This window comes from Nothobranchius furzeri, chromosome 12 (assembly GCF_043380555.1).
Source record: "Nothobranchius furzeri strain GRZ-AD chromosome 12, NfurGRZ-RIMD1, whole genome shotgun sequence".
NCBI classification, from domain to species: domain Eukaryota; kingdom Metazoa; phylum Chordata; class Actinopteri; order Cyprinodontiformes; family Nothobranchiidae; genus Nothobranchius; species Nothobranchius furzeri.
Window position 1 is genome coordinate 23328132 of NC_091752.1, and position 25981 is coordinate 23354112.

Genomic DNA, 25981 nt, shown 5'->3' on the forward strand with positions numbered 1-25981 from the left:
AATCTCCACACGAAGCGAGGACACCCGCCGCGCAGACTGGAATCAGCATACTGATATGACGCAAGGATTTTCCTCCATTAGTTAAAGCAGTCGGTGCGGTCTTTCCTCTGAGGACTCAAGGTGGAGCAGCAGCAGCAGCAGCAGAAGCCGCTCTGATGGGGAGCATACCCACCACAGTGAAGCACTGCCTGAGCTACGAGCAGCTCTTCGAGGACTATCCCTGGCTGAGGCGTTGGCTGCAGGAAGAGAAGGTGGGAATCCCTTTTCCTAATCTGCTGCACATGATTGGTCACGTGACAGTTCTGGTGGTATGAAGGGCCTCAGTTTCAGCCATCAGTCACTGATGCAAGAACCAGTGTCAACCATAGTTTTATCTGTTTACTTTTTAGGAGATTTAGCATGTTCAATTCATTCATAACTTAATCTATTTCTGTATTATATTTAGATTCACAGATTTTTTTCTTTTGTAAAATGCACATTTATTGAATGCTTGTCTTTTGAATAGTCCCACTCCACTCCAGTTGGTGGCAGTAATGCCCCAAGAAGTGGTTTGCTAACCACCACAAAGCAGCTGGAAGCAGAAGAAAAATATTGGTCATGACATGATCATAGCCAAGGAAATGTGGAGTTCACAAATTCATTACAATGAGAAAAAGAATGATTTTGTGAGGGGTGACAACAAAAACAAGTCCAACCACATGTCCATGCATAAACTTGGGCCATCACATTTTAAAAGGCCAGGGGTCTCATTTATCAAACATTGCGTAGAATCCTTACTAAAACCGTACTTAACCCTTTGATGCATGAATTATGAAATCTTCAACCACGATTTTTTTTAACAATTTTTTTGATTCATCTTTAGGTGTGAATGAAACAAATTTCAACAAATATTTTTTGTAAAATTTTATAATTTACAAATAATTTTTTACATGTCCACCTCAGTGGGCAGCGTGCAATCTGAACATGAAATATGTTGGCTTGGCTTACCGAAGTCCAAATGGAGGGGCTCAAATGCAATAAAGTCTTCAACAGCTGTGCTTAATAGCAAAAATAAATAAATAACAATTTTGAGTACCTGTCCACTGTAGTGACTATTATGCATCAAAGGGTTAAGCTCAGCAAAAAAAAAAATGCTCTTACGCCAAGTAGGTTTGTGATCTATCAAACATGGAGTACGCACAGCTGCACGCAATCTCCGCTTCATAAATCAGAGACTAACGAGAATGTTTCTCAGCTGCATTTTAGTCACATCCCGCCCTCACCACGCCCACTTACTGCCATAAATAGTCAATGCAAAGTGCCTTGTGGATCTCATGCATATACATATGCCGGCTGTTGTTGCGCTCCGTCAATGACGATGGCGACCATAGATCAAGGCAGATCAAGGAAGCCAATTTCACAAACAGAAATTGAGGTACCTGTGGGTGAGGTGGAGAAATGAAAGGAAGTACTTTTGCAAAACAAATAAGAAAAAATCCACGGAGTGGCACAGCGTTGCTGAAGCCGTCAATGTTGAATTTTTCAGAGAGATCTGTGGTGGACATTAAAAAAAATGGTCCGATCAGGATTCAATCCCCAGACTCCCAGGTGAAAGTCACATGCGCTAACCAGTCAGCCAAACAGAGATCTCCCCTGTACAAGTAGCCAGGATGCATCATCAATCAGGTTACAGTGACAGGACACACACTGTCACAAACGCATGACATTCTGTCTCAATCTGTCCCCCTGCTGATATTCTGCATTTCGTATTCTGCGCTTCAGGCTTTGTGTGTGTGTGTGTGTGTGTGTGTGTGTGTGTGTGTGTGCATGTGTGTGTGCATGTGTGTGTGTGTGTGTGTGGGGGGGGGGGGGGGGGTCTCCATGTCCAAAATGTGCGTAAGGCAGGCCCTTAGTCAGCTTAAAGTTGCTCACATTTTTCCGCTAAGTTTTCTTTCATAAATCCCAACCTTTGCGTGGAAAGTTGCTTAAGCAGTTTTCCGACCCCGTTTTGTGCACAAGCAAGCTTGAAAAATGAGGCCCCTGGACTTGCCACTGCAACCATGAATATACAGTCAATCGTGTCTAAATAACTTAAAGTTTTAAAGAAAAAAGTTTCAAAGTAAAAGTAATGTCATCCAAGTACATTAAGGACTAAATGCTTACACTGCATCCGGAGTCATATCGCAGTGGCAGTAGCCTAAGGCGAGAGGCCCAGACTTCCCTCTCCCCAGCCACTTGGGCCAGCTCCTTCGGGGGAATCCCAAGGCATTCCCTGGTCCCTCCACCGTGTCCTGGGCCTATCTTTAGGTCTCCTCCCGGTTGGATGTGGCCGGAAAACCTCACCAGGGAGGCGTCCCGGAGGCATCCTGACCAGATGCCCGAGCCACCTCAACTGGCTCCTCTTGATGTGGAGGAGCAGCGGGTCTACTCCGAGCCCCTCCCGAATGACCGAGCTTCTCACCCTATCTCTAAGGGAGAGCCCAGCCACTCTTCGGAGAAAACTCATTTTGGCCGCTTGTATCCACGATCTCGTTCTTTCAGTCACTACCCAAAGCTCATGACCATTAGGTGAGGGTAGGAACGTAGATCGACCGGTAAATCGAGAGCTTCGCCTTCTGACTCAGCTCTCTCTTCACCACGACGGACCAGTACAACGCCCGCATCACGGCAGATGCAGCACCAATCTGCCTATCGATCACGCTCCAGTTTTCCCTCACTTGTGAACAAGACCCTGAGATACTTAAACTCCTCCTTTTGGGTCAGGACCTCATCCCTGACCCGGAGAAGGACCCTTTTCCGAATCAAGACCATGGTCTCAGATTTAGAGGAGCTAATTCTCATCTCAGCTGCTTCACACTCGGTTTGGCTTAAATGCATTGTTGGTAATGATTTTTTAAGCAGAAAACAACAAATATTTTACAGTTATTTAATTTGTTTCTAACTGTAATGCATCTCATCATGTAAAAGTGAAATTACAGAATTAAATTTAAACATAATTTATTATGTTACTTATTCAAATTACTACATTTTAGCAAACGAAATGTTAAATTTACTTAACTAAATTATGTCAACAGTTTTTTCTTAAACCTAGTAGCTTAAATGCAAAGAGTAACATATATTGTTATATGTTGTTATGTTAAAAGACATTTAATTTTTACAGTGTACATGAAAATGCTCACAGTATTAAATATCTATCTATCTATCTATCTATCTATCTATCTATCTATCTATCTATCTATCTATCTATCTATCTATCTATCTATCTATCTATCTATCTATCTATCATCTATCTATCTATCTATCTATCTATCTATCTATCTATCTATCTATCTATCTATCTATCTATCTATCTAGTCTGTCTGTCTGTCTGTCTGTCTGTCTGTCTAGTTTTTATTTTAGTTTTTATTTTATTTTTTTACAAAAAACAGCTAATGACCATAAATGTTATATAAAGGGGTGCAGTGGTGTTTCTGCACTATCGTCACAATCTACTGGTCAAACCCAATCCACATACTACACCCCTGCACTAGGCTACCTTTTACAACCACAAACATGCTTATTGAACATTGATGCATTGTAGTGCAATTTGTGGATAATACAAACCATTGGGAGTCAGAATGGTAGATGTTTAAAATTATATTCAACCACAATCACATTCATTCTATCCAGATTGCACTGTTCATCAGAGTTTGTTTCTTTTTTGTTTGTTTTGTGTGTGTTTTCAACATAAGCAGGCCAAAATGTGATGTATTGAGCCTATTTTAAAATGTAAAGGGTAGAAATTACAGATAATTTTGTGAAAATGTCAGGAGTAGAAGTAAAGTCTGTAATACATAACCCCAGTGTACGTAGGTAGGTATTTTTTACAGTATTTCACAGTGAGTATTTGTAATTATTTACTTGACACATTTATCCGAGTGGTAACTGAGTGAACAATGCCGCCATACTGGTTGACCATTAAGAATGGGATGACATTGCACAGCAAATAGTGACGATGCTGGCAACCAGCATGAGGAGAAACCATTGTGGTTCCATGTGGGTCTTCCACATGCTACTAAGGCCCCTAAAATAATAAAAGTATGAAGTAAAAATGGCCACAAGGTTATTTTTTCCTTATTATATTGATAACGTGCATTCCTCCAATCCACAAAGCAACTCAGAGCAAGCTTGAAGAGCAGCAGAAAATTACTGCAGGGAATTTTGACAGTTTTCAAAGTTGTAATCACATTATTATATGTGTTGCTGATTCCACTGATGCTTGAGGCTGAAAAGTTATACCTGAAGGTGTCTAACCACGCTTTCCTATGATGTAAAATATATTAATAATGTATGATGTTACTGTGACGTTTCTACTTTTTTTGTACATCTGTATGAATCTGATTTATTGCAGATCTTTTTCATATAAAACAAGCATGATATTCTTATTCAAAAAGAAAACATCCAGAACAGAAACCAGCAACCTCATATTAGAAACATTTCTTGTGGTTTCAGTCAAGTTGCCCTAACGATAATCTCCAGCCTTTTCTCTATGACACATCCTCTGAGTTCGTTTCCATAATGGCATGGCCAGATTATGTTTTCCTCCTCGGATTTCATGTGGCTTTGAGATATAAAGCTATTCCTGTTCCTGGGGCATCCCACCCCAACAGGGTGGCTGCCTTTTTGGAGTTCATTACCCTGTTGACTGGTGTTTCTTTCTTTGTTCTTGTTTATCTTTGATTTCTCTCCAGATCATTACAGAACACGAGTATCCAAAGTTTGTGAAAATTGTTGAAGTTGGGCCAAGAGACGGACTTCAAAATGAAAAAGTATACACAGCTACAAAACACATTTATCTTTATGGGTATCACTGTTTACTCTTACACAATGAGCTCTGGAAAGTCCCCTTTTTATTTCATTTTGCAGTAGATCTGAGCACATGGGCTGTCTGCCATAGTTGCTGGAAGCATGTGTTTTACATTTTCACTGAAACAAAAGAGAAAAGATGACACACAACCTTCTAGCTGAGTTTTATCTAACACACCAGTTAGGACTATAAAGCGTTGAAGTGATACTTTATTAAAAGGGCCATATCATGGAAAATCCACTTTTTGGAGCTTTTCACCATCTGATATTGTTATTTCCTCATGAAAAAAAACACAACAAAACCCATTTTTGGTTGCATTCAGTCATTTTCTTGTTTCAGATGCAAATTTGGAGTTTTACGTTGAAAACCCTGTAAAGCGTCAATGGAAACTAATCTTATCATCAGGCACTGCTCCTCTCCAGAAAGCTAGTCTTTGGTCTAAGGCCTGTCTCCCCTGGTCAGCAGGATATTTGGGTTAGCTGACTATAGTGCCAAATAGCAGATTTGGTAATCCAGTGGTTAGCGTGCAAGGTTGGATTCCTTAACCACTGGACCACCATTGCCAACTGCATCACCTAAGACGCTGTAATAGGCATGCTTTGTTGGAGTGGATGTGGGCGGAGTTTCACTCAAACAAAGCATTTTATTTCCGGGTGTAAAATCAGGCTGATGAAAATAACTTGTTATTAAGATAAATGACATCTCAATAGTGCCAATGGTATTTTTTTTACCATATACTTTGATCTCAAATGTTTAAAATAGCATGATATGAATACTCAGCAGGTGTATGGGTTCTTTCATGTTCATTACAAATAAAAACACAGCACGCGTTGCATTATTCAAAAAGAAAAGTTTCAAGTCTGTTCCAAATCAAACCCAGAAAAACCAGTTTCAGTTTTGTTGTCCCTCAGGAAATTGTTCCGACAGGAGTGAAAATCCAGCTGATTGACATGCTCTCAGCAACGGGCCTTTCAGTGGTGGAGGCCACCAGCTTTGTCTCTTCAAAGTGGGTGCCACAGGTAATAACTCTTCTCAGTGCACCGCAGCAGAGTGCCGAGTGATTTATTAGAATCCGTATGTTCATGTAAAACGCTTTCTGGTGATTCATTTCTGGTTTTCATTTTTTTGCGTAATTGTCTTTTTGTATTCTGTGGGTAGAAAGTGCCTATTTTAATTATATTTTTCCTTTTTGTTTTTAGATGGCAGACCACACTCAGGTCCTTCAGGGTATCCAGAGAGCACCTCTAACTCAGTACCCTGTTTTAACACCAAACATGCAAGGTTTTCAGGATGCTGTAAGTCTGCTTTATCACTAAAATAGACTGGTGAATGCAAAAATATACTTATTGATATTATTTATGACTATTAGTCACAATAGTGAGGATTCTGTGACGTTTTAGTTGATAGTTCATTCCTGAGAGTGCATGGTTCTTTGTTGTTTTAAGGTTGCTGCCGGTGCTACTGAAGTAGCCGTGTTTGGGTCCGCTTCTGAAACCTTCAGCAGACAAAACATAAACTGTTCAATAGATGAAAGCATGCTGAGGTTTCAGGAGGTCATCAACGCTGCAAAAGAACGACAAATTCCAGTTCGTGGGTAAGAAGCATGAAAGTTTATAGTCAGTAGCAACAAGGACAAACATTTTACTCATTCTTTACCGTCATGCTAATAAGTAAAATAATGCAGGCCAGAAAGCTTAACTTTTTAGAGTATGAACTAAAATCAAAAGCACTCATGGGCCACAAAAATGTCATTTAAAAAATCTAAACGATTTTACTGTGTTCTGTATATCTTTGGAGAAATAAAGCTAGGAGAAAGGTCTCACATGTTTATCTTGACAAAAAAGCACCTAGTTCGCTCAAGGTTAATAGTTTCAGAGTTGCCTCAAAATAAATTTCAGTCTCACTACCAGTGCTTTCTGTGTTTAGTTGACGTTTATAAAAGTCAGCATAGCTAAAATATTGGTCACTTTACAGAAAAGTTATAGAACAATTGAAAGTTATTGTTTAAATCCGGGTAACTGTGCACATCAATACAACATGGAGGTCAAGAACCCTGTCTCCAGTCATTATCCAACCTGTATGTCCACAATTTAAGCTAACAAAATAAAATCTAGGGATTTAGACATTATTACTTTGGATCACCTAATGCATCTTTGTGCAAAAGAAGCAAAAACAGAAACATCTCTAAGCTAAAGGTGTTTAGCATGAAGCTTCCAGGTCTGTTTGAAATAGCTAATGAGCTGTGGGGACGACAGTCCTCCGACCCGGCTGCCTTCACTTTTCACAGCTGAACCAGCGAAGGTGTAACCAGATCCCTTCTACGTTTTGAGGGTTAATTAATGCTGAAGAATAGCTGTGACACCATTTGTCTTTGGAGATGAACGGATGGTCCGATTATTCTGACGAGTAATGTAAACAAAAACTTTAGGTTACTATCGTAACCCCGGTTCTCTGAGTAACATGAGTGAGATGTCTCACTATGGGACACGCCCCTCCGCGGATTCCTCAGAAGCACTTATCTCAATACGCCAATCCTGATTGGCCAGTGACCGTGACATACGTGTCCCCTGCTACTATAAGTAGCAAGCATCCCAACGCACGCACTATTCAAGATAAACACCTCTTCTCGCTTCGCCCAGCAAGAAGGGTTGTCTGGTGAGACATCTCACTCATGTTACTCAGAGAACCGGGGTTACGATAGTAACCTAAAGTTCTCTTTCTTAACATTCGTTTTGATGTCTCACTATGGGATATGAAGACTCCCGTATTGCCAGACAGCTTATCCAGCGATCACCAACCTACAGCGGTACGTCTTGGCCCGCCAAAGACCCCACACTCAGAATCGTGTGAGTCATTGCAGGGACTGAAACATCAAGCTTATTGAAGCGTGCAAATGCAAGTGGAGAAGCCCAACTTGCTGCAGCACAAATCTCCTGGATTGACAGCCCCCAAAAAAGGGCCCAAGAAGCAAACAGGCCCCTAGTAGAATGGGCCCTGAGCCCTACAGGTGCCTGAATGCCCTGACAGGAGTAAGCCATAGAAATAGCCTCCACAATCCAGTGGGAAAGCCGCTGCTTTGTGACGGGTTTCCCCTTACGAGGCCCACCCCATGACACAAAAAGCTGGTCCCCCCGCGAAGGTTCTCCGTCCGATTCACATACTCCTTGAGCACGCGAATCGGACACAGCTTGTGCAACCGCTCCTCCTCAGGAGAGGAGAAGGGCGGTGGGTAGAAAGCTGTGAGGATAATAGGAGAAAAGGAGCCCACCACCTTAGGCACAGCCTGCGCGCGCCCCTCATGAAGCTACACACCAGGGGGTGTTGACCTGCCAATTTCTTCCCAAAACCCAAGTGTCGGGCGGAAATGGCTGCTAGGTACACTTTAATGGTGGAGAAAGCCTTCTTCCCATCCAACAAGTCTTGCAGGAAAGACAGAATGACGTTCACCGGGCATTGGAAGGGTGAGACCTCACTGCCCTGACACCAGGCTTCAAACACCCTCCATTTACAGTCATATAGGGACCTAGTGCAGGGGGCCCTAGCATTCTGAATGGTTCGAATGACTGCCTGGGGCAGCTCTGCTGACCCTAGACTGCACCCCTCAGGGGCCAGGCCCACAGGGCCAGCCGTTCTGGCTGAGGGTGGAAGATTGAGCCTCCCGCTTGGGACACCAGGTCCCTGCGAAGCGGCAGTTTCCAAGGTTGGCCCTCCAAGAGCTGGAAAATGTCCGCCACCCAATGCATGGCTGGCCTGTATGGGGCCACCAGAATGAGAGTGTGGCGCCAGGTTCGTACCCTCAGCAAGGTGGGTGGTATCAGGGCCACTGGGGGAAAAGCGTAAAGCAGTCCCCGTGGCCAGTCGTGCGCCAGCGCGTCCACGCCGAATGGAGCATCTCGGTCGCGCAGGGAGAAGAACAGTGGACACTGAGCATTCTCCTCGGAGGCAAAGAGATCCACTACGGCTGTGCCGAACCGGATCCAAATCTGTTCCAACACTGCTGGATGCAGGCTCTAATCCCCGTACAGGGGTGTCCCTCTGGACAACAGATCCGCCCCCCGATTCAGAACACCCGGGACGTGGGTGGCTCTGATTGGGAGGAGATGCCTGCTGCACCATGGGATCAGTCTGCGTGCCAGCGTGTGTAACCGCATGGAGCGCAGCCTTCTCCATCCCCTCGAAGTCCAGCGAGGAGGCTCCTTGGACAGGAGACCTGGAGCTGAAAGGGTGTTTGTCCCAGGAGGACCTCACTTCTTGCAGAAGCTCCGGGAAGGCGGGAAGGAGGGGCTTTGCCGCCCTTGTGGCCTGAGGCAGCTTCTTTCTCTGGTAGCGGGATCTGAATAGCGGTTTATATAAGCCACAGTCGTGGTGTTGTCTGTTCTCACTAGGACATGATGGCCAGAGAGAAAAGGCAGGAAGCGCCTCAGGGCCAGAAAGACCGTGAGGAGTTCCAGATAATTTATGTGTGTCCCCCAGAGCTCTCTGCTCCACACACCCCTGACAGAGCGACCCTCCAGGAGCCCCCCCCCCCCCCCCCCCCCACCTGACAGGCTCGCATCTGTCGTGACCACTTTCCTCACGAGAACCAACCCCAAAGGCACCCCCTGTGCCAAGAGGGAGGGGTGACGCCAACAGCGGAGCGCCGCGACGCACGCTGCAGATACCGTCACCCTGCATGCTCTGTGGCGCACTGGAGAGAGTGCCAGACCCAGAGAAGCCACCCAGCATTGAAAATCTCTCATGTGTAGATGGCCAAGTGGTACCACTGAAATAGCTGACGCCATGAGACCCAAAAGCCTGAGGCATAACGCAAACCGCACCGAACTGTGTAGGCGGAAGCGCGCCAGACAGAACGAGAGCGCATTCACGCGTGGTGCCGAGAGACAGGCCGTGAACGCCCCTGAGTCCAGATTCAGACCTAGAAAGGTTATTTTCTGGGAGGGGAGTAAAGCGCTTTTCTGCCAGTTTATTCTGAAACCCAGACCACACAAGTGATGGATCACAACCAGCGTGTTTGACGTTGCCTCCTCTCTGGACCGTGCCAGCAGGAGCCAGTCGTCTAAATACGTGGCCAGCCGAATGCCCCTCCCTCTCAGAGGGGTGATCGCCGCCTCCGTACACCTGACAAACACCCTCGGGCTCAGCGAGAGGCCGAATGGGAGCATGGTGTATTCGTAACACACTCCCTGAAAGGCAAACCTCAGAAATTTCCTGTGTGGAGGGTACACGGGAATACGAAAGTATGCGTCCCTCAGGTCGATTGAGGTGAACCAGTCGTTCTGGTGAATCAGACGCAAAAGGGATGAGAGCGTGAGCATTTTGAATCTGTACTTTCTGAGGCATCGGTTCAGGGCCCTCAGATCCAGGATCGGGCGAAGACTGGTCCCTCCCCGTTTCGGGACCAGGAAGTACCTGGAGTAGAAACCGCTCTGAGACCAATCGGGAGGCACAATGCATATCGCTCCCTTCTCTAGCAGGGAGGAGATTTCTCCCTGAAGGATGTGAGCTGATGTCCCCTGGGCGTGGGAGAACACTACGCCGGAGAATCGAGGAGGAACAGAAGCGAACTGGAGCCTGCAACCTCTCGAAATAGTTCTTAGCACCCAATGTGAAGCAGAAACCGCTGTCCATTCCTCTATGTGAGTGGAGAGCGGTGACACAGCCCTGACACATGGAGCAGCAGCTCCCTCCAGAGGTTGTGGGGCAGCGGTGCTCGTGGCAACCACTGCGCATGCACGGGGGCTTTGTGCTTTGAAGGCCCTGGCGTACGGGGACGACCCGTGGCTGGCGGGAAAGTCCGCCAGGGGCCGCCCCCGCCTGGGACCGCTCATGGGCAACATTTTTATTGATTTTTGCTGCGCCCTTGACATTCTGTCTGGATGCGGCAGCGAACTTTTTAATGCTTCTTGAGCGTGACATGTTTGTAAAAAACAACGTGAGTGCTTGTGACGTGTGTTTTGAGCCGGCAGAGCCGGCTGCACGTCCTGGCCCCACCCTGGACCGCTCGGGGACTCCGCCGGAGGGGTTCCGTGAGGGGGGTGAAAGCACCATGGCAACATCGAACAGGAGGAGCTGGCGAACAGGGAACTGCCAGCTGCAGCGTCGGGAGGGAGGGAAAGACCTCCATCAGGCTGCCCTCTTCTTCTTCCTCACCTGCTGACCGCCGGGTCGGGTGGGTTGTCCCGGCGGCGGAGTGGCTTGGTTGCTGGACCTCTGAGGCTAAACTGGTCGAGGCGCTGAGCCCGAAGGAGCTGGTTGGACTGCTTGAGGCTTCGGGCGCTTTGGGATCCGGAACTGAGGCTGGGCTCGGGCCTCTGCCTGAGGAAGGTTTGGCCGAGCCGGCAGAGCCTTTGAAGGCTTACGGGGAAGGCAGAGTTGAAGGGCTTCATCCTCCTTCTTTTTGGCCTCACACCGTTGCTGCATTGATGCCAGGGCAGAGCCAAAAATGCCTTCAGGCACGATTGGCATGTCCAAAATGTCCTCCTTCTCTCTATCAGAGAGGTTGGTGAGGTTCAGCCATCATGCACGTTCTTGAAGCACCATCATGCCCATAGCTTTAGCCGTAGCCTGGACCGCGCAGCGCTGCACACGCAGGCAGATGTCGGTCAGTACGGTGATTTCCTCCCACACCTCCGGGTCCGGCTTCGTATTCATGTCCTCACAGAGCTCTGCTTGGTACGCCGAGAGCATGGAGGAGACATTCAAAGCTCGGACCGAGATGGCGGAAGCCTTGTACGCCCTCTTGTTCAGCTCCAACTGGAAGCGGTACGCCTTTGCAGGGAGAGTGGGAGGCCTGGAGGAAGTTGCCGAGAGCCGTGGGTGCAGGTGGGCTGCAACCAGCGGTTCCATCGGCGGCATGCGAAGCATGCCAGCCTTCTCCATCCCCTCGAAGTCCAGCGAGGAGGCTCCTTGGACAGGAGACCTGGAGCTGAAAGGGTGTTTGTCCCAGGAGGACCTCACTTCTTGGAGAAGCTCCGGGAAGGCGGGAAGGAGGGACTTTGCCGCCCTTGTGGCCTGAGGCAGCTTCTTTCCCTCGTAGCGGGATCTGACAGCCTCAGTGACCCCGGTGGGCCAAGGGATGTTGAGCCTGGTCGCAGCGCGTCGGCAGACTGACTGCATGTCCAGGTGGGCGGCCGGAGAAGCCGCTCCATCCCTGGGAGAGGACGGAAAGCTAGGCATGGAGGCCTGAGCGATGGGGAGAAAAACGTCGTCATCCTCGTCCTCCTCTGAAATGAGGAGTTCCGAGGTGTCCTCATCGTCTCCGTAGTCCAACTCCAACACGTCCTCGACGGGGTGGCTCGGACCGGCCAGTTCGAGATGTGAGCCCCAGCTGAGTTCGGCATACGATTCCGGCTCCGGGAGGGCATGTTCGCTGGCGTCCCCAGGCGGTGGCCCAGGGGCCGGCAGGCAAGGGTCCTTCCCCGACAGGCTAGCTTGGCGCGCTAGCCGCCGGCCCGAGGCAGCTCGAGCAGACCTTGTGCGGGTCTTTGCTCGAGATTTTGTTCCCACAGGTACAGAGGCGAGCTCCTGCGCCGTCGACTCCTCTGGTGGGAGAAGCGGCTTCCATGTGGGCTAACTGGTGTGTTAGCAAGAGAACGAACAGGTGCACTGGAGTGTGAAGCTGCTCGTTATGCCCCGAGCCTATGGTGAAGGTCAGGACAGAAGGACAGTAAGTTAACGTTCGGCGACGGAGAGAATATTAGCTGGCTCCGTCTGTGAACAGTTGAGCTAACTTACCTCAGAGATAAGCAACCACAGAAGCGAGAAGAGGTGATTAAATAGTGCGTGCGTTGGGACGCTTGCTACTTATAGTAGCAGGGGACACGTACGTCACGGTCACTGGCCAATCAGGATTGGCGTATTGAGATAAGTGCTTCTGAGGAATCCGCGGAGGGGCATATCCCATAGTGAGACATCGAAACGAATGTTAAGAAAGAGAACACGAAACGGACGACATTAGACGCTGCCCACTCCAACTAAACAACACATTTTGTGTGAATGCTCTAACAAGACTGTTACCGCGGCTCAAACAACACTACACACCACATCGGCGCTGTCATTTTCACACTCGTTTATGTCACAGGATTGATCAGCAGCACAGTTCTCTTTCCTGCTGCCTCCTCCGTGCAGGTGATTTCCCCCCGGCTCCTCGTCCCTTGCTGCCGTGCATAAAAAGCACACAAGTCGTGATGCCATAACTTGTTTGTTTCTGGACAAATAGGGCAGACATACAATTTGTTTATTCTGTCATGAGACTTTGTCTGACACAATGTGGGTGGTTTATTTACTAGAATTGGCCATTAATCATTGCCTTTGGCATATTTTGGCAGCTGGACACCTATAAAAATGTATGTTTACTGTCCTTTCATTTACTTGTGCAGCCTGCAGCTCTACATGTGTTAACCATGCTGATGAATTAAATTTATCTACTATTTAGCTCTGTTTTTGGCAACTAACAGATAAACACAACAGTGGTCAACGGGGAGGTGCCGGCTTCTTTTCCTGCAGCCTGGCACTGAGGGGCAGAGGTGTGGGCGCCTGATGCCATGTTTCATGGAGTCTATATACGTTCAGCAGGTCAGGGGTGGTTCTAGGGGGAGTCCAGGGTGGACCAGTGCCACACTGAAACACTTGGACCCTCCCCCCGCGGAGGGCAGAGCTTAAGCATTACAAAAGCCACTTTTAGAAGACAGACTGAGCCACCAAATCAGCGTGACACTGCTCCCACAGTGTGTCTTATGAAAGCGTTGCGGCGGAATAGCGATGCGGGAATTTTGCCGCCATGCTTGGTAGTATTTCCGCAATGCTGGACTTGTGAGTCAAGATTACGCAGTGGCGCAACAGAGGGAGGAGTGACGATCATGTGTGGAATGTCGGCGAGCTTTGGACGGCAGTTATATTGAAAATGAAAGTAAACAAGCACACGTTTTGCTTTTGTACACAGAATAAGCTGAGACAGCAAACTGGAGTGATACAAAGCTTCACGAGCTTGTCTCCATTAGAGCTGAAGCTTCTTCAGTTAATATCCAATTACTGTAAATGTCTGGTCCCATTACGGAAGCTTTTTACAGCTGACATCAAATATGTATCAAGTAAACAATTTTCTCTTTCAGGTACGTTTCTTGTGCCCTTGGGTGCCCCCATGAAGGACGTATTGAACCTTCAAAGGTTGCTGAGGTGAAACTGGATTTGAATGACGCGTTAAGTGGGGATGTCTGATATTATTGGCCGATGTTGGACGTAACATGTAATATAGGAAAATATCGATATCGGTTTAACTCCTTAGTGACCCAACTTTTACGTACCATACACATATTACCCATCAAACTCTTTGGCGTCCTCTCCTTTCTCTCAAAATGCTAAAGTATGACAGATCCCAGGTTTAGTTTTTGAGATATTTTAGTTTCATGTGGCACAACTTGTGAATAATTTGTCCTGTAGTGAGGATCTGCTGTTCTTAGAGCACCCAGGGCTTGCTTTTCTAAACTGAAGATCTTTATGAATGTTTTATCACCGTAACTACAATATACAGAAACAGAACAAATACTTTACTGATTATTACAGACTAATTAGCATGTAAATCTAGCTTAGCATTTGTACACCCACGCTAGGGATGTAAGAAAATATCGATCTGGCAGTATATCGTGATATATTTTCCAGCTATATTATAACAATATTCAAAGGCAGTGTATCGAAAATATTGATATCACTTTGATGCCGCATTGGGATTTGGAGTCGGAAAACCCCCTTTTTCGTACAACGGTGACGAAAAAGGGCGCTTTCAGCGCCGGCGTCTGACGCAGAGGGTTACTGAACAAGCGTTCATTTCTGATGCATTGGGAGTGAGAATGTGTTGACCATTTTCTGGGTTTTTTTGTCATCTCTATTAGTTTCTTTTTTTATAAATTCTACTTTTTCTTTTGATTAAAGAGAAATGAGCACCACATGTTGAATGATTTTTCTGCAATCACTGTATAAGAAACACTCAAAATTAACTTTTCTTTTAGGTGGCAAAGCGGTTGTATGAAATGGGCTGTTATGAGATATCCTTGGGGGATACGATCGGAGTCGGTACTCCTGGATCCATGTTTAAGATGCTGCAGATGGTGAAGAAGGACGTGCCCATAGATGCTTTAGCAGTTCACTGCCATGACACTTATGGACAAGCACTTCCTAACATCCTTACAGCACTTCAGGTAGGCAGTGTTTGGGTCAGTGATGAAAATGCAACATTATAATGTAAGAAACACAAGATATGTGTCCAAGTTTCAGTTAAATGTTTGATATTTTACCTCACAAGTAAGGTTAACTAATCAGATTTTACAGTGTGGTTCCACACTGACATAGTTACAAGATACAGCAGCCTCATGAATTACCCAAAATCTTCCTATTTGGCAAATGTAAGATGACAAGGCATCATCGTGTTGGACTTGAGAATACATTTTGTGTTAAATTCACAGTCAGAAACACATCATTTTGTCATGAATACAAAATTTCTAGCAGAAAACCACAGAGCGATTATGGATCCAATCCCAGCTTTGTCTAAATCATCATAGTTAGTCATGATGACTTGAAGAAGAGCAGCCAGATGTGGAAGCAGGATAACTTTCAGCTTTATTCCGAAACTGCCAAGACATGTTTTGAGCATCTTATTTTCCTGTTAGGATTCAACTAATAATAAGGTCTTCCCAATCCGTGCTGTCAAACACTTTTTAACTCGCTGGTAAAAGTAACTGAAGGACACCCGCGTTTATTTAGTGTTTCTTTTCTGCTGCTATCAGGCAAAAGGAAGGAAAATATATATATTTCTGTTGAATCAGAGACAAATTACTTTGACCATTTAAAGCTGTTTGAAGCAAGAACTGATGCTTTGTTTTATCCAAAAAATTGCTAAATGTGTTTTATTCAATTACCATTCAGCTTTAGAAAAAATTGTTTTGAAAAGAGTTTTTTCTAATCATACTCTTCAAAGACTCTGAAAACTGGGAGCTTTAATCCAGCCATCCACCCATTCATACATACATACATGCTGACATCCTCCATCTGTCTGGGCGTCCATATATCTCCAGAAGAGAGAGACCCAGACATCCTGAAAAACACTTTCCAGCTCCTCCTGGAGCATCTCGAGCTCCCATGCTGTGAAGGATTTTCTTCAGTGAGTTTTTTTGGTTTTGCCAGTGGGGTGTGCTCAAAAGAACCTCCAGAGGAAGATAATCAGATCTAGTCGGATGTCTGAACCACCTCAACTGACACATTTGATGCAAACGAGCAGCGGCTCTTTTAATAGCTTCTCTTGGATGACGAAGCTTTTCACCTGATCTCTGCTGAGCCCAAACAGCCCGAGGGAGCTCATTTCAGTCACTTGTTCCTTCAATCGCTCTTCAAATGTGTTTGGAAAGTAAACAGAGAGCCTGGCCTTTCAGATCAGTGCTTTCCTTATCACCAAAGGCTGGATCAACATCATCATTGCTGAAGACGAAGGCCTGATCCAACTATCCATCCCTTATGAACTAAACACCAATAAACCCTCACTTCTTCATTGGAGATAGAGACTCGACCTCCAACCCAGAGAGAGCATTTATTAAACATGATCTAAGCCACCTCCAAAACGGAGCAGACTCCCAACACTAAAAAAAGACTATCTTAATTCAAACGAGAAATTCCCAGGACCCTTCCTAGAGAACAATGGCAGTGAAATGCTGTTTCCACATTTTCTGAGCCACTTTTTCCTACAGCAAGTGTACGCCTGACATACAGCAAGCCAAACAGCAAAGGTAACTCAGATATGGCTGTATCAGTTCCCTGCAGCACATTGTCACTCCACATGAGGAAGCTCATTGGGGGCTGGGTGGGTCAGCAGATGTGAGGGGGTCAGCACAAAGGCTCACCTATTCAGTATCTGTTGGACAAAGCACCTGAGAGCGAGGTGGATAGAAGGGCCCAGGGGGGCTCCTAACTCGTCTGTCGCTTGGCTGTTGAACTCTCCGACAATGCTGCGCTTAAAAGCCAGTGGAAAATGATCCTTTCATTTGCTCGATGCCGAGCATGTGATGAATGGCACTGCGGCCTCAATCCTGGCTTAGAACTATTTCAAACGCCATAATTTTTTATGTGCTGAGAAGTGCAAAAGCTGTTTCAGAAACAAGTTTAACAATGTGATCATTCAGGGTCGCAGATGTTTTCAAAGGTAGCTCCAATTTTGGGACCTTGGTGTGAAAAGGCAGCAAGACGGTGAAATTCTTTAGTGGATCATTTTCAGAATGATTCATCACAGCTGCCCCATAACTGGAGAATATAATAGAAGCCGGGAATATTTAGCTTACCATAAATTCACCCATAAACAAGAAGGAAATGAAAGATGTTATCATAGTTTTTCATTACCGTGGGCCAGAAGTCGGCACCTCCAACTGGGAGAGAAATGAATTCCCTTCAGTGCTGTCAGCCCTGAGTCACCTCTTTTGTTCCTGATAAAGACATTCCTCAGTCTTTGTAACTTTTTTTTTCTGGAGGTCTGGGGGCGCTTTGTCAGAAACCTACTTGGGTAGTCACATAATGACAATGTATGTACTTAGATTTCACAGGCTTGGCTTAGAAAATTATTTATTCTCTGTTGCAATCTTGCTGCGTTGTTACCACCTGCTTCTGATGCTGGTATAGTGATATGTTTGGATCCTTTGGAACAGCAAGAGTTTTTCTAAAAGATTCTTCTTTGTGCTCTGAGAGATAATGATCAGCAAAGATGCTCTGAGCAGAATAATAATAAGAACTTGATTTTATGTCTTATTTTACACAACTTAGTGATGTACTGTCAGTGTTTTATTTTTAACAAAGCATTTTTGCATTATCATAAGATTGAGCATGAGAACATCCAAATGGATTTTTCAGAATAAAAGCCCTATAATGAGAATAAAAAGAAAGAACCAAATACAAATGAGTTACTTTTTTTAACAAGGTCTATTTAACTTGGTAAATATGTTTTGAATGAATGAATGAATGAATGAATGAATGAATACTTGGGTAGGTAGGTAGGTAGGTAGGTAGGTAGGTAGGTAGGTAGGAAGATGACAGACAGACAGACAGACAGACAGACAGACAGACAGACAGACAGACAGACAGATAGATAGATAGATAGATAGATAGATAGATAGATAGATAGATAGATAGATAGATAGATAGATAGATAGATAGATAGATAGATAGAAAGAAAGAAAACAGGTTTTGTTCTTTATTTTATACTGAGAGCATTTTCATGTATACTGTAAAAATTAAATGTTGAATTTAACAAAGTTGTATCAACTGGTTCCACTAAATATTTGCTTAAATGTAAAGACTATTTTATATTCACTTTTAACATAACAACATATAACAATATATGTTACTCTTTACATTTAAGCTACTAGGTTTAAAAAAAAACTGTTGACATAATTTAGTTAAGTAAATTTAACATTTCGTTTGCTAAAATGTAGTAATTTGAATAGGTAACATAATAAATTATGTTTAAATTTAATTCTGTAATTTCACTTTTACATGATGAGATGCATTACAATTAAAAACAAATTAAATAACTGTAAAATATTTGTTGTTTTCTGCATAAAAAATCATTACCAACAATGCATTTAATCCAACAATGTCTTAATAAAAAAACAAAAACACACTCTAAGAAAAACAATGTTGAATTTACTTAACCAAGTTGAGTCAGTCGGTTCCACTGCGTAATTTGCAGTGTTGTTATGTTTAAAGTAAATATTACTCTTTACATTTTAGCAAGTAAATTTAGAGGAACCAGATGACATAACTTGGGTAAGTTAACTCAACATTTCATTTCTTAGAGTGTGGAAATCATGCAAACATGTAGGTTTCTTCATGCAATTGAAAAATAATTATTCTTGTCAATAATAATAATAATAATAATAATAATAATAATAATAATAATAATAATATTTCCAGAATCATTTTTTTCAGCTTCATACCTGGATTGATACCCAAAAGAAAAAATGTTAGGGTTATGAGATGCCTCATGTATTTTAATGGATTCCTGGCAGGAAGTGATATATTCGTCGGTAGTGGACCTCTGTCAGTTTCTTTTAGCCTCCTGGTTTATGGAGTACTGCTGCTTCTGAATACACACTCTCTTCTCTGACGCATTTTACCACCAATTTGGGAGCGTGTCCACCTCCAGCCGTGTCCGCTCAGAGTTTAAAATGTCAACAAGCTTATCCCGAATCATTTAAGTTTGAAAATGCCCCTTGTCTCTACCCTGGGATGGATTGTTTTTACATGGCCACAGCTCAATTAATAGGATTTTTCTTCACACTGAGCACACATCTGGTTTCTGGGCAGAGTAAACCGAACTGAGCATCGGAAAGCTCAAGCGCTGACCACCAATTCCTGTGTGATTATTGTCCAGAGATACTGGACACACTGAAGACTTACAGCGGTGGTGGCTTTAAGCGAAAGGATTGGCATGGTAAATTACAACTCTGTGTTTGCATTACGAAAAAATTCTGCAGAGTCAAATATCCTCCTCTGGCTCTCACCAAGGTCTGGAAATCTTGTGCCTTACACACACACACACACACACACACACACACACACACACACACACACACACACACACACACACACACACACACACACACACACACACGTACACCTCCGCCTCTACCTTTGCCAACACAAACAGCAATTACAGCTGGCTCATACAACCCCTGAAAGAGGCAGGTTCTTGTCTGGAGAAAGAAAAAGGCGACCAATTAGCAGCATTGTTCCGAAATAGCCGTAGATTTTTCTTTTTAATTTAGCTTGGCTGGTCCAGCTCCACGGGGTGGACGTCCCTCATGACCCGATGCCACTGAGAAGAACACTGTTCAATTTTGTCTCGCCGTAGGAACGTCTGACATCTGGCTCTGACATGGAAGCAGGAAAACAACTTTCATATTCTCATGACAGCCCCAGCGACATGTGGGAAACATCCAGTAATGACTTAAAACTGGAGGTTCTGGCCACAGAAATTTTCTCATGTGTGGAAACTAAACAATATGCTTGCGGTTGCTTCATACACTTAAAAGACAAACACTGAAGCTAGGTCTATGGTAAATAAAATGCCTTGCTTCAAAATTCAGCGACAGAAACCTTCATTTAAAACAACAAATTAAATGAAAAAATGAAAAAATACTGGAAGCACATGCAGAATTTGGTCCAAATAAAGAAAAGTTGAACCTTAACTGCAAACAATCAGCATTTGATTCATGATCTTGATTGATCGCGGCCATTGAGCCCAACTTACCACAAAGAAAGCAAAGCTGAAATGGCACATTACTACATTTTTGTGCACAATTAGATAATAGGTGCAGTTTTAGGTGAAATGAATGACTACAGTAACTTTTTTGTAGCAGGAGCTAATTTGTGAAATATGTTTATGAGGAAAAGAAATATCCTCCCCACGGTTACGGGCAGAGTAGTCCTGTACAAACACCAGCAACCAGATGGATCAGAAACATGTGAAACGCTCTTGTTTCCACATTTCTACTACTCTGCTCTCAGGAACAGGGTCATAATTATGCGGTGCTGATGGTGGGTAACGCTCACAGAGAGGATGACTAAGCCAAATTCTGGGACTTTCTATGCCCACTCATCTTCGCTTACGGCTCTCCAAAACAGCTGTAAAACATGACTGTGGGTCTGGCAAGGTGCGACTGGTAGAATGATCCAGAACAAGGATCCTTGTTCTTGGGGTCTGCTCGGAGGTGAATGTCCCTGTTGTTTGCCTCGCAGATGGGAGTCTCCGTGGTGGATTCTGCAGTGGCAGGCCTCGGTGGGTGCCCCTATGCTCCGGGTTCAACTGGCAATGTTTCAACAGAGGATGTTCTCTACATGCTTCATGGCATGGGCATTCAAACAGTAAGCATTCCTCACAGACCTACAGTAATTGATGTGTCCACAGTACCAACATAACCAAAACCCTTCAAATCCTTTAGAGCTTGTTTACATAAACACATTGCTCTGCAAACATGCTGTAATGCTAATGTTTACTTTATGATATCTGTGGCTTTACACAAGTCCTACAAGGAGACCACGGCTGCTGCTGCTGCTGCACACAAGATCCCACCAACAATTTAACAATTCCATCCCCTGCTGGTGGAAAGTGATCACTGCAGGTGGATGTTTTCACATGCTGCACATCTGCTTTTAAATTTGGGAAGGTTTATTTGTCTTGCTGTGGTTATTGAAAGGTCAGAGGCAACTTGCAGATCTACTCTAATATTGCATTGCTTTGTCTTTTCACAGAATGTGGACCTTAATAAAGTCATCGAAGCTGGTGATTTCATCTGCAACGCTTTGGGCCGCAGGACAAATTCTAAGGTTGGCCAGGCTAAAAGCGGAACACTGTGATATGAAATTATACAGAAAATTATTTAGATGTTCAATTTTTTTTAGTTTTTCTTTGTATATGTTGCTACATTTGATTAACGTTATTTCTTGTATTTGATCCACATCGTCTAAATCAGCGGTTCCTGTTTCTTTTAGCTTCAGATCCACAAACTAACAATTAGAAGGGATACTAGGCAACTTTTTCACATTTTTAAATAATTTTCTTGAACCAGTATATGCTAAAGGGGCCTTTTACAGCAGTGGTTCCCAATCTTTTTTTTTTTCAGATGACCCACATTTTGAAAAAGACAAAACATTGTGACCCCATTAAAAAAAATTGTTTTATTCATTGTACATGCAACTGTTCTTTAAACAAAATCCTATGCATTTTACTATCCTTTTTTCTTTTTTTAACTTAAAAATGTCTCAAATTTGAACATGAAAATTAAAAAAACGTATTGGAAACATTTTTAATGTATTTAGAAACAATCTGAAAAACAAAACATTTTCAGAATAAGGATTATGTTTTTATTTTTGGACATTAAACTGAGTATTGCACAAAACTTCTAGATAAAACATTCATAACATGCAAATATCCAAAAATTGTTTTAAGCATAGAAAATATTTTTCACATATGCTTAGTGATGAAAGTCATCAATGTGGCTTTTACCAAAATGTTTTTATTTTTTTTCCTTGCTAATGTGATGGATGGGCTTGCTTGTTTTTCAGTATTGCATTCCAGTCTAGTTTACAAGAGGATAATGCAACTCTCATATCTGGTGCAGCATTCAGTCTACTTCTGAATTTTGTCTTTATTTTTGTTAGAACTGAGAACCCTACTTCACATTTGTATGTTGTTGTGAAGGGAATGAGACGCTGAAATCTGGCCTTACTTAAGGCAGGATGTTCAGATGAGATGCTTATCCAAAATGAGGACAACTGCATGCATTCATGTTGTTTCTTTAGCAAAGGATCACTGCTCAGTTGTAACATCTCCGTTTCTTCTCCAGGAGTCGATCCTAACTCAAGCAGAGATTCTGGACGTTCATAAGAGAAGGGATTTTGAATCCACCTTTTGCCATTCAACTTATCAAATCTCTCTTTTGGAAAATAGCGGTCAAAACTATTCTAAAGATGCACAGTCGGAAACATCTGTGCTGATGTTTTACTTGTGTGTCAGTGACATCGTTTTCTTCTATGTGTTTTAACACATTTGGAAACATGTAGTGACATGGTTTTGGTCCTTTGAGGCGAGCAAGCCGCAATTTTAGAGACTTCTGAAAAGTGAGAACATGTTTACAGTTTACAGTTGTGGAAAACGTCATCATGCTCTCCCTGCAGTTTCAAATTCAGCTCAGTCAGCAACAGAGGTGGAAAGTAACGAATTACATTTACTCACGTTACTGTAATTGAGTAGTTTTTTTGTAAATTTATACTTTTTAAGTCGTTTTTAAAATCTGTACTTTTACTTTTACTTGAGTAAGTTTTTAAAAAAGAATTGTAATTCGCTACATTTTAAATCATATCCGTTACTGAGTAAAAATAAATTATAGGCTTAATAAATTAAAAATATTACGTGTAGCAGCGTTGGAATGGAAAGAGACACCTGCATGAGCGCCGCGTCTAAACCGTGGGGGGGTGGGGGGGTGGGGGGTGGGGGGGTACACTTTAGCTCAAAGACATCGGTTCAGTTCCTCAACTCGCTGTTCACCTCCTCTCTCCCTCCTCTCCTGTGGGTTGGAACCCGCACCTTCACGCACCGGTGTGACGTCAACAGAATTCTGCTCGGTTCGGTAGCCAGACTCGGTTCCGTGTTTGAATTGTGTTTCTCTACCGCTCCGCATGGAAGCGGCAAAATAAAGTTTAGCGCTCATAACAAGTGGATTCTCAGCGCTTTGCTCATAAAACAGAAGACCTGCAGGCCTCTGTGAGTTAAAACTTCCTGATACTGTTCAGGTGTAAACATTGTGCTCCATCCCTGAGTTTGAACTCAGAAGTTGCTTCTTGATGCCACAGATTTGTGATGATTTAGCTTGTTTCTTTATTTTACTCCAGAATAAGAGATTAAATTATTACTAAAGCAGTTCAATGTAGTTAAATTAGTCATTAAAGATTCTAACATGTTGCAGTGTGTGTGTGTGTGTGTGTGTGTGTGTGTGTGTGTGTGTGTGTGTTACACACATAGGACTGCATGAGACAGCATGGTTTCATCAAATCCATGCATCCTATATCTTGGCTGAAGTAATGGCTCAGGAAAATAACATATTTCATAAATAATGACATCTCACTAGAGTCTACGATAATGTTTTATCTTATCTTTGGTCTGGGAGGTGTAACATATCATGATGCAAGCCTTTTAAAACACGTTAAAGTTTTACAAGAGGGGATAAATGCATAAATTTAAAGTTCATGTTTGGAGACCAACCTTCACAGTTTGGAGGCTCACGCTGGTGAGGAGACACCGTTACCAGTTCTAGTAACACCTGGGCTCCCAAGGCCTGTTCTGGCAGGATGGACGTTACGGGACCCTTAAGGATTCCAGTTGGATGATTGGAGGATTATTTAGGAGGATTGGAATGAACAAACTGGTTTCAGTGGTGAAGGGTTAAATGAGTGAGTGAACCCACTACCAAGGATGAACTCTGCTAACTTTAAAAATCAGAGAGGAGCTCTAGGATGGACATGGATAAAGGAACTGTAATGTAGAGGTAGAGTAGGGCAGGGCCAACGTTAGCAGCTGTCATACGGTCCATCTGAAATGTTTGACTGCATTAGGCGTGTTATGTGACAGAGCACAGTCTCATGTTAGAGTTTTGTCATGAGATATTGAGACACCTCACATACTGATGGCATCTTAAAAAATTATTTTTTCTCAAAATAAAGAATAATTTTAACCACAATTGAAACTTACCATCCTAGAAAAACCTCGTCCAATCAATGCGGGCGTCCTGTTCTCACTGATTGGATAGAAATCCCTCCTTCAAGCTGAGCGTGTGTGTATGTGTGTGCGTGCACACACACGAGCGAACTGTGAACTGGCGTTGTGATTTAGCACTACTTAGATGTAGCCATCCTTACGCTGACAAAAATGTAACTAAGTTACTTTTACTTTGAGTACATTTTGTTTACGATACTTTTTACTTTTACTTAAGTAAAAATTTAGGCAAGTACTTTTACTTGTAATTGAGTAAAAAATTATCAAAGTATTGGTACTCGTACTTAAGTAGGAAATTTTAGTACTCTTTCCACCTCTGGTCAGCAATGAAAATATATCTGCCAGATATGACAATGTAAAAACCCACTTATCAGTAAACAGATCAGCAAGAGGGGACTTCTTCTCCAGGAACGCATTGATTTCATTTCTCAGTTCATACTCTGGTCAGAACTCGTCCTGCGGAAAGCCAGCGCACCTCTGTATGAAACAGTAGGTGCGTGTGCTCCGCCCCATGTCGCAGCACAGATGATCAAAAAGCCGACAGTTCAGGGAATTGCTCTTAATGAAGTTCACAACACAGATAGATTCATTTAGCTTTTTGTCGAGATCAGCAGGCATTCCTTTGCATGCCAATGCGTGCCGATGAATAAAACAGTGGTTCCACACTATGTCCTCGCCGGCTGCGTCTTAATTTTTTTTTTACAACTCTGCTGTTTTTGCCCATCATGTTTGCAGCTCCGTCAGTTGTTATGCCTTTACAGCGGCTCCAGTCCAGGCCGGACTTTGTAACCACGTAGTCGTTCAACACGCTAAATATCTGCTCACCTGTAGTCCCGGTCGGAATATTCAAACAGCATAACAAGTCCTCTACAATCTCTTTTCCCCAGACATAGGCCTATCTCACATAGACCAATAAAGTTGCACAGTCGGAAACATCTGTGCTTTCATCCGGCTGGATGGAAAAGTCCCCTGCCGGTCTTGAAATAAGCTGCTCCTCAAGGTTGCTTGAAATATCAATAATCCTTCTGGAAACTGTGTTGTCACTCAGTGGAATGCGTTTTAATTTCTCTGCAGCCTTTTCATCAATAACTGCACTATTGCAGCAGGCAAGATGAGTTGTTCTGCAAGATGCAACACATTTTTTCTCGGTGGCCACACGGTAAGAAACCATGTAGGATACAAGCTGAGCTTTATCATTTAATGTGACATTTCTGCAAAGAAGATCAGCAGATGATTAAATCTCCTTTCTTTGAAAGAAGTCCGGTGGTTTATTTACCAAATCAGCGTGGAGCGTTTCCAAATGTCGCTTTAATTAGGCTGGCTTTAAACTGTCATTTGCAAGCTTTTCATGGCATATTACACACATAGGTCGATCTTCTTGATTTGGTTTAGAAAAATTTACAAATCCATACTTTAAGAAAAAATCTTTATTTGGCCTCGACCTGGATTTTTTTTTTTTTCTGAGCTGCTGGTTCTTCTCCTGGTTCTCCGACTCTGTGTTTCCCGCTCTCCTCATATTGTTGGCTGTTGGCGGATGGAATTTCTGGGCATTCATCTTTGTTTTGGCTTTGTTCACTGTCCTTGATGTCCCGTTTTGATGATGCTTTTTTGAATAGCGTTGCAGTTTTTATTTTGCATTGTTCTTTAGTCTCTGTAGTCTGGCGCTCATGTGATGTAGTTTGGTTTTTGTCCGTGTCTTTCTTTTTCATTAACCAAGCATCCATTTCTCCTTCGTGGCAAGTGGCAGCGAAGTTTCAATATAGACTTGTTCTATGAATACACCACAGTAAACAAGTGACACGCTCCCTCTTGTGGCTGAATGCTGAACTGCATGTATGAGTCTTGGTTAAAAA

At 43.6% G+C, this 25981-nt stretch overlaps 1 protein-coding gene and 1 pseudogene across 1 annotated transcript; one reads left to right on the forward strand and one right to left on the reverse strand.

Moving 5' to 3' along the window:
- The first annotated feature begins 17 nt into the window (after positions 1–17).
- On the forward strand, positions 18–21363 carry hmgcll1 (3-hydroxymethyl-3-methylglutaryl-CoA lyase like 1). The gene is made up of 9 exons (XM_015944203.3): positions 18–251; positions 4710–4787; positions 5737–5844; positions 6025–6120; positions 6271–6419; positions 13936–13999; positions 14830–15018; positions 20597–20722; positions 21110–21363. The coding sequence occupies exons 1-9, from the start codon at positions 156–158 to the stop codon at positions 21212–21214; spliced, it is 1011 nt and encodes a 336-aa protein (XP_015799689.1). The 5' UTR covers positions 18–155; the 3' UTR covers positions 21215–21363.
- A 526-nt stretch (positions 21364–21889) lies between these two features.
- On the reverse strand, positions 21890–25683 carry LOC129166950 (protein FAM200A-like; annotated as a pseudogene).
- Positions 25684–25981: the final 298 nt, after the last annotated feature.

Excerpts from the sequence above, each read along its gene's own strand:
- hmgcll1 (XM_015944203.3), top strand. The coding sequence starts at position 156 with ATGGGGAGCATACCCACCACAGTGAAGCACTGCCTGAGCTACGAGCAG. Across the intron at positions 15,019-20,596 it reads ACATCCTTACAGCACTTCAG|ATGGGAGTCTCCGTGGTGGA; the intron begins GTAGGCAGTGTT and ends TTTGCCTCGCAG. Across the intron at positions 20,723-21,109 it reads ATGGCATGGGCATTCAAACA|AATGTGGACCTTAATAAAGT; the intron begins GTAAGCATTCCT and ends GTCTTTTCACAG.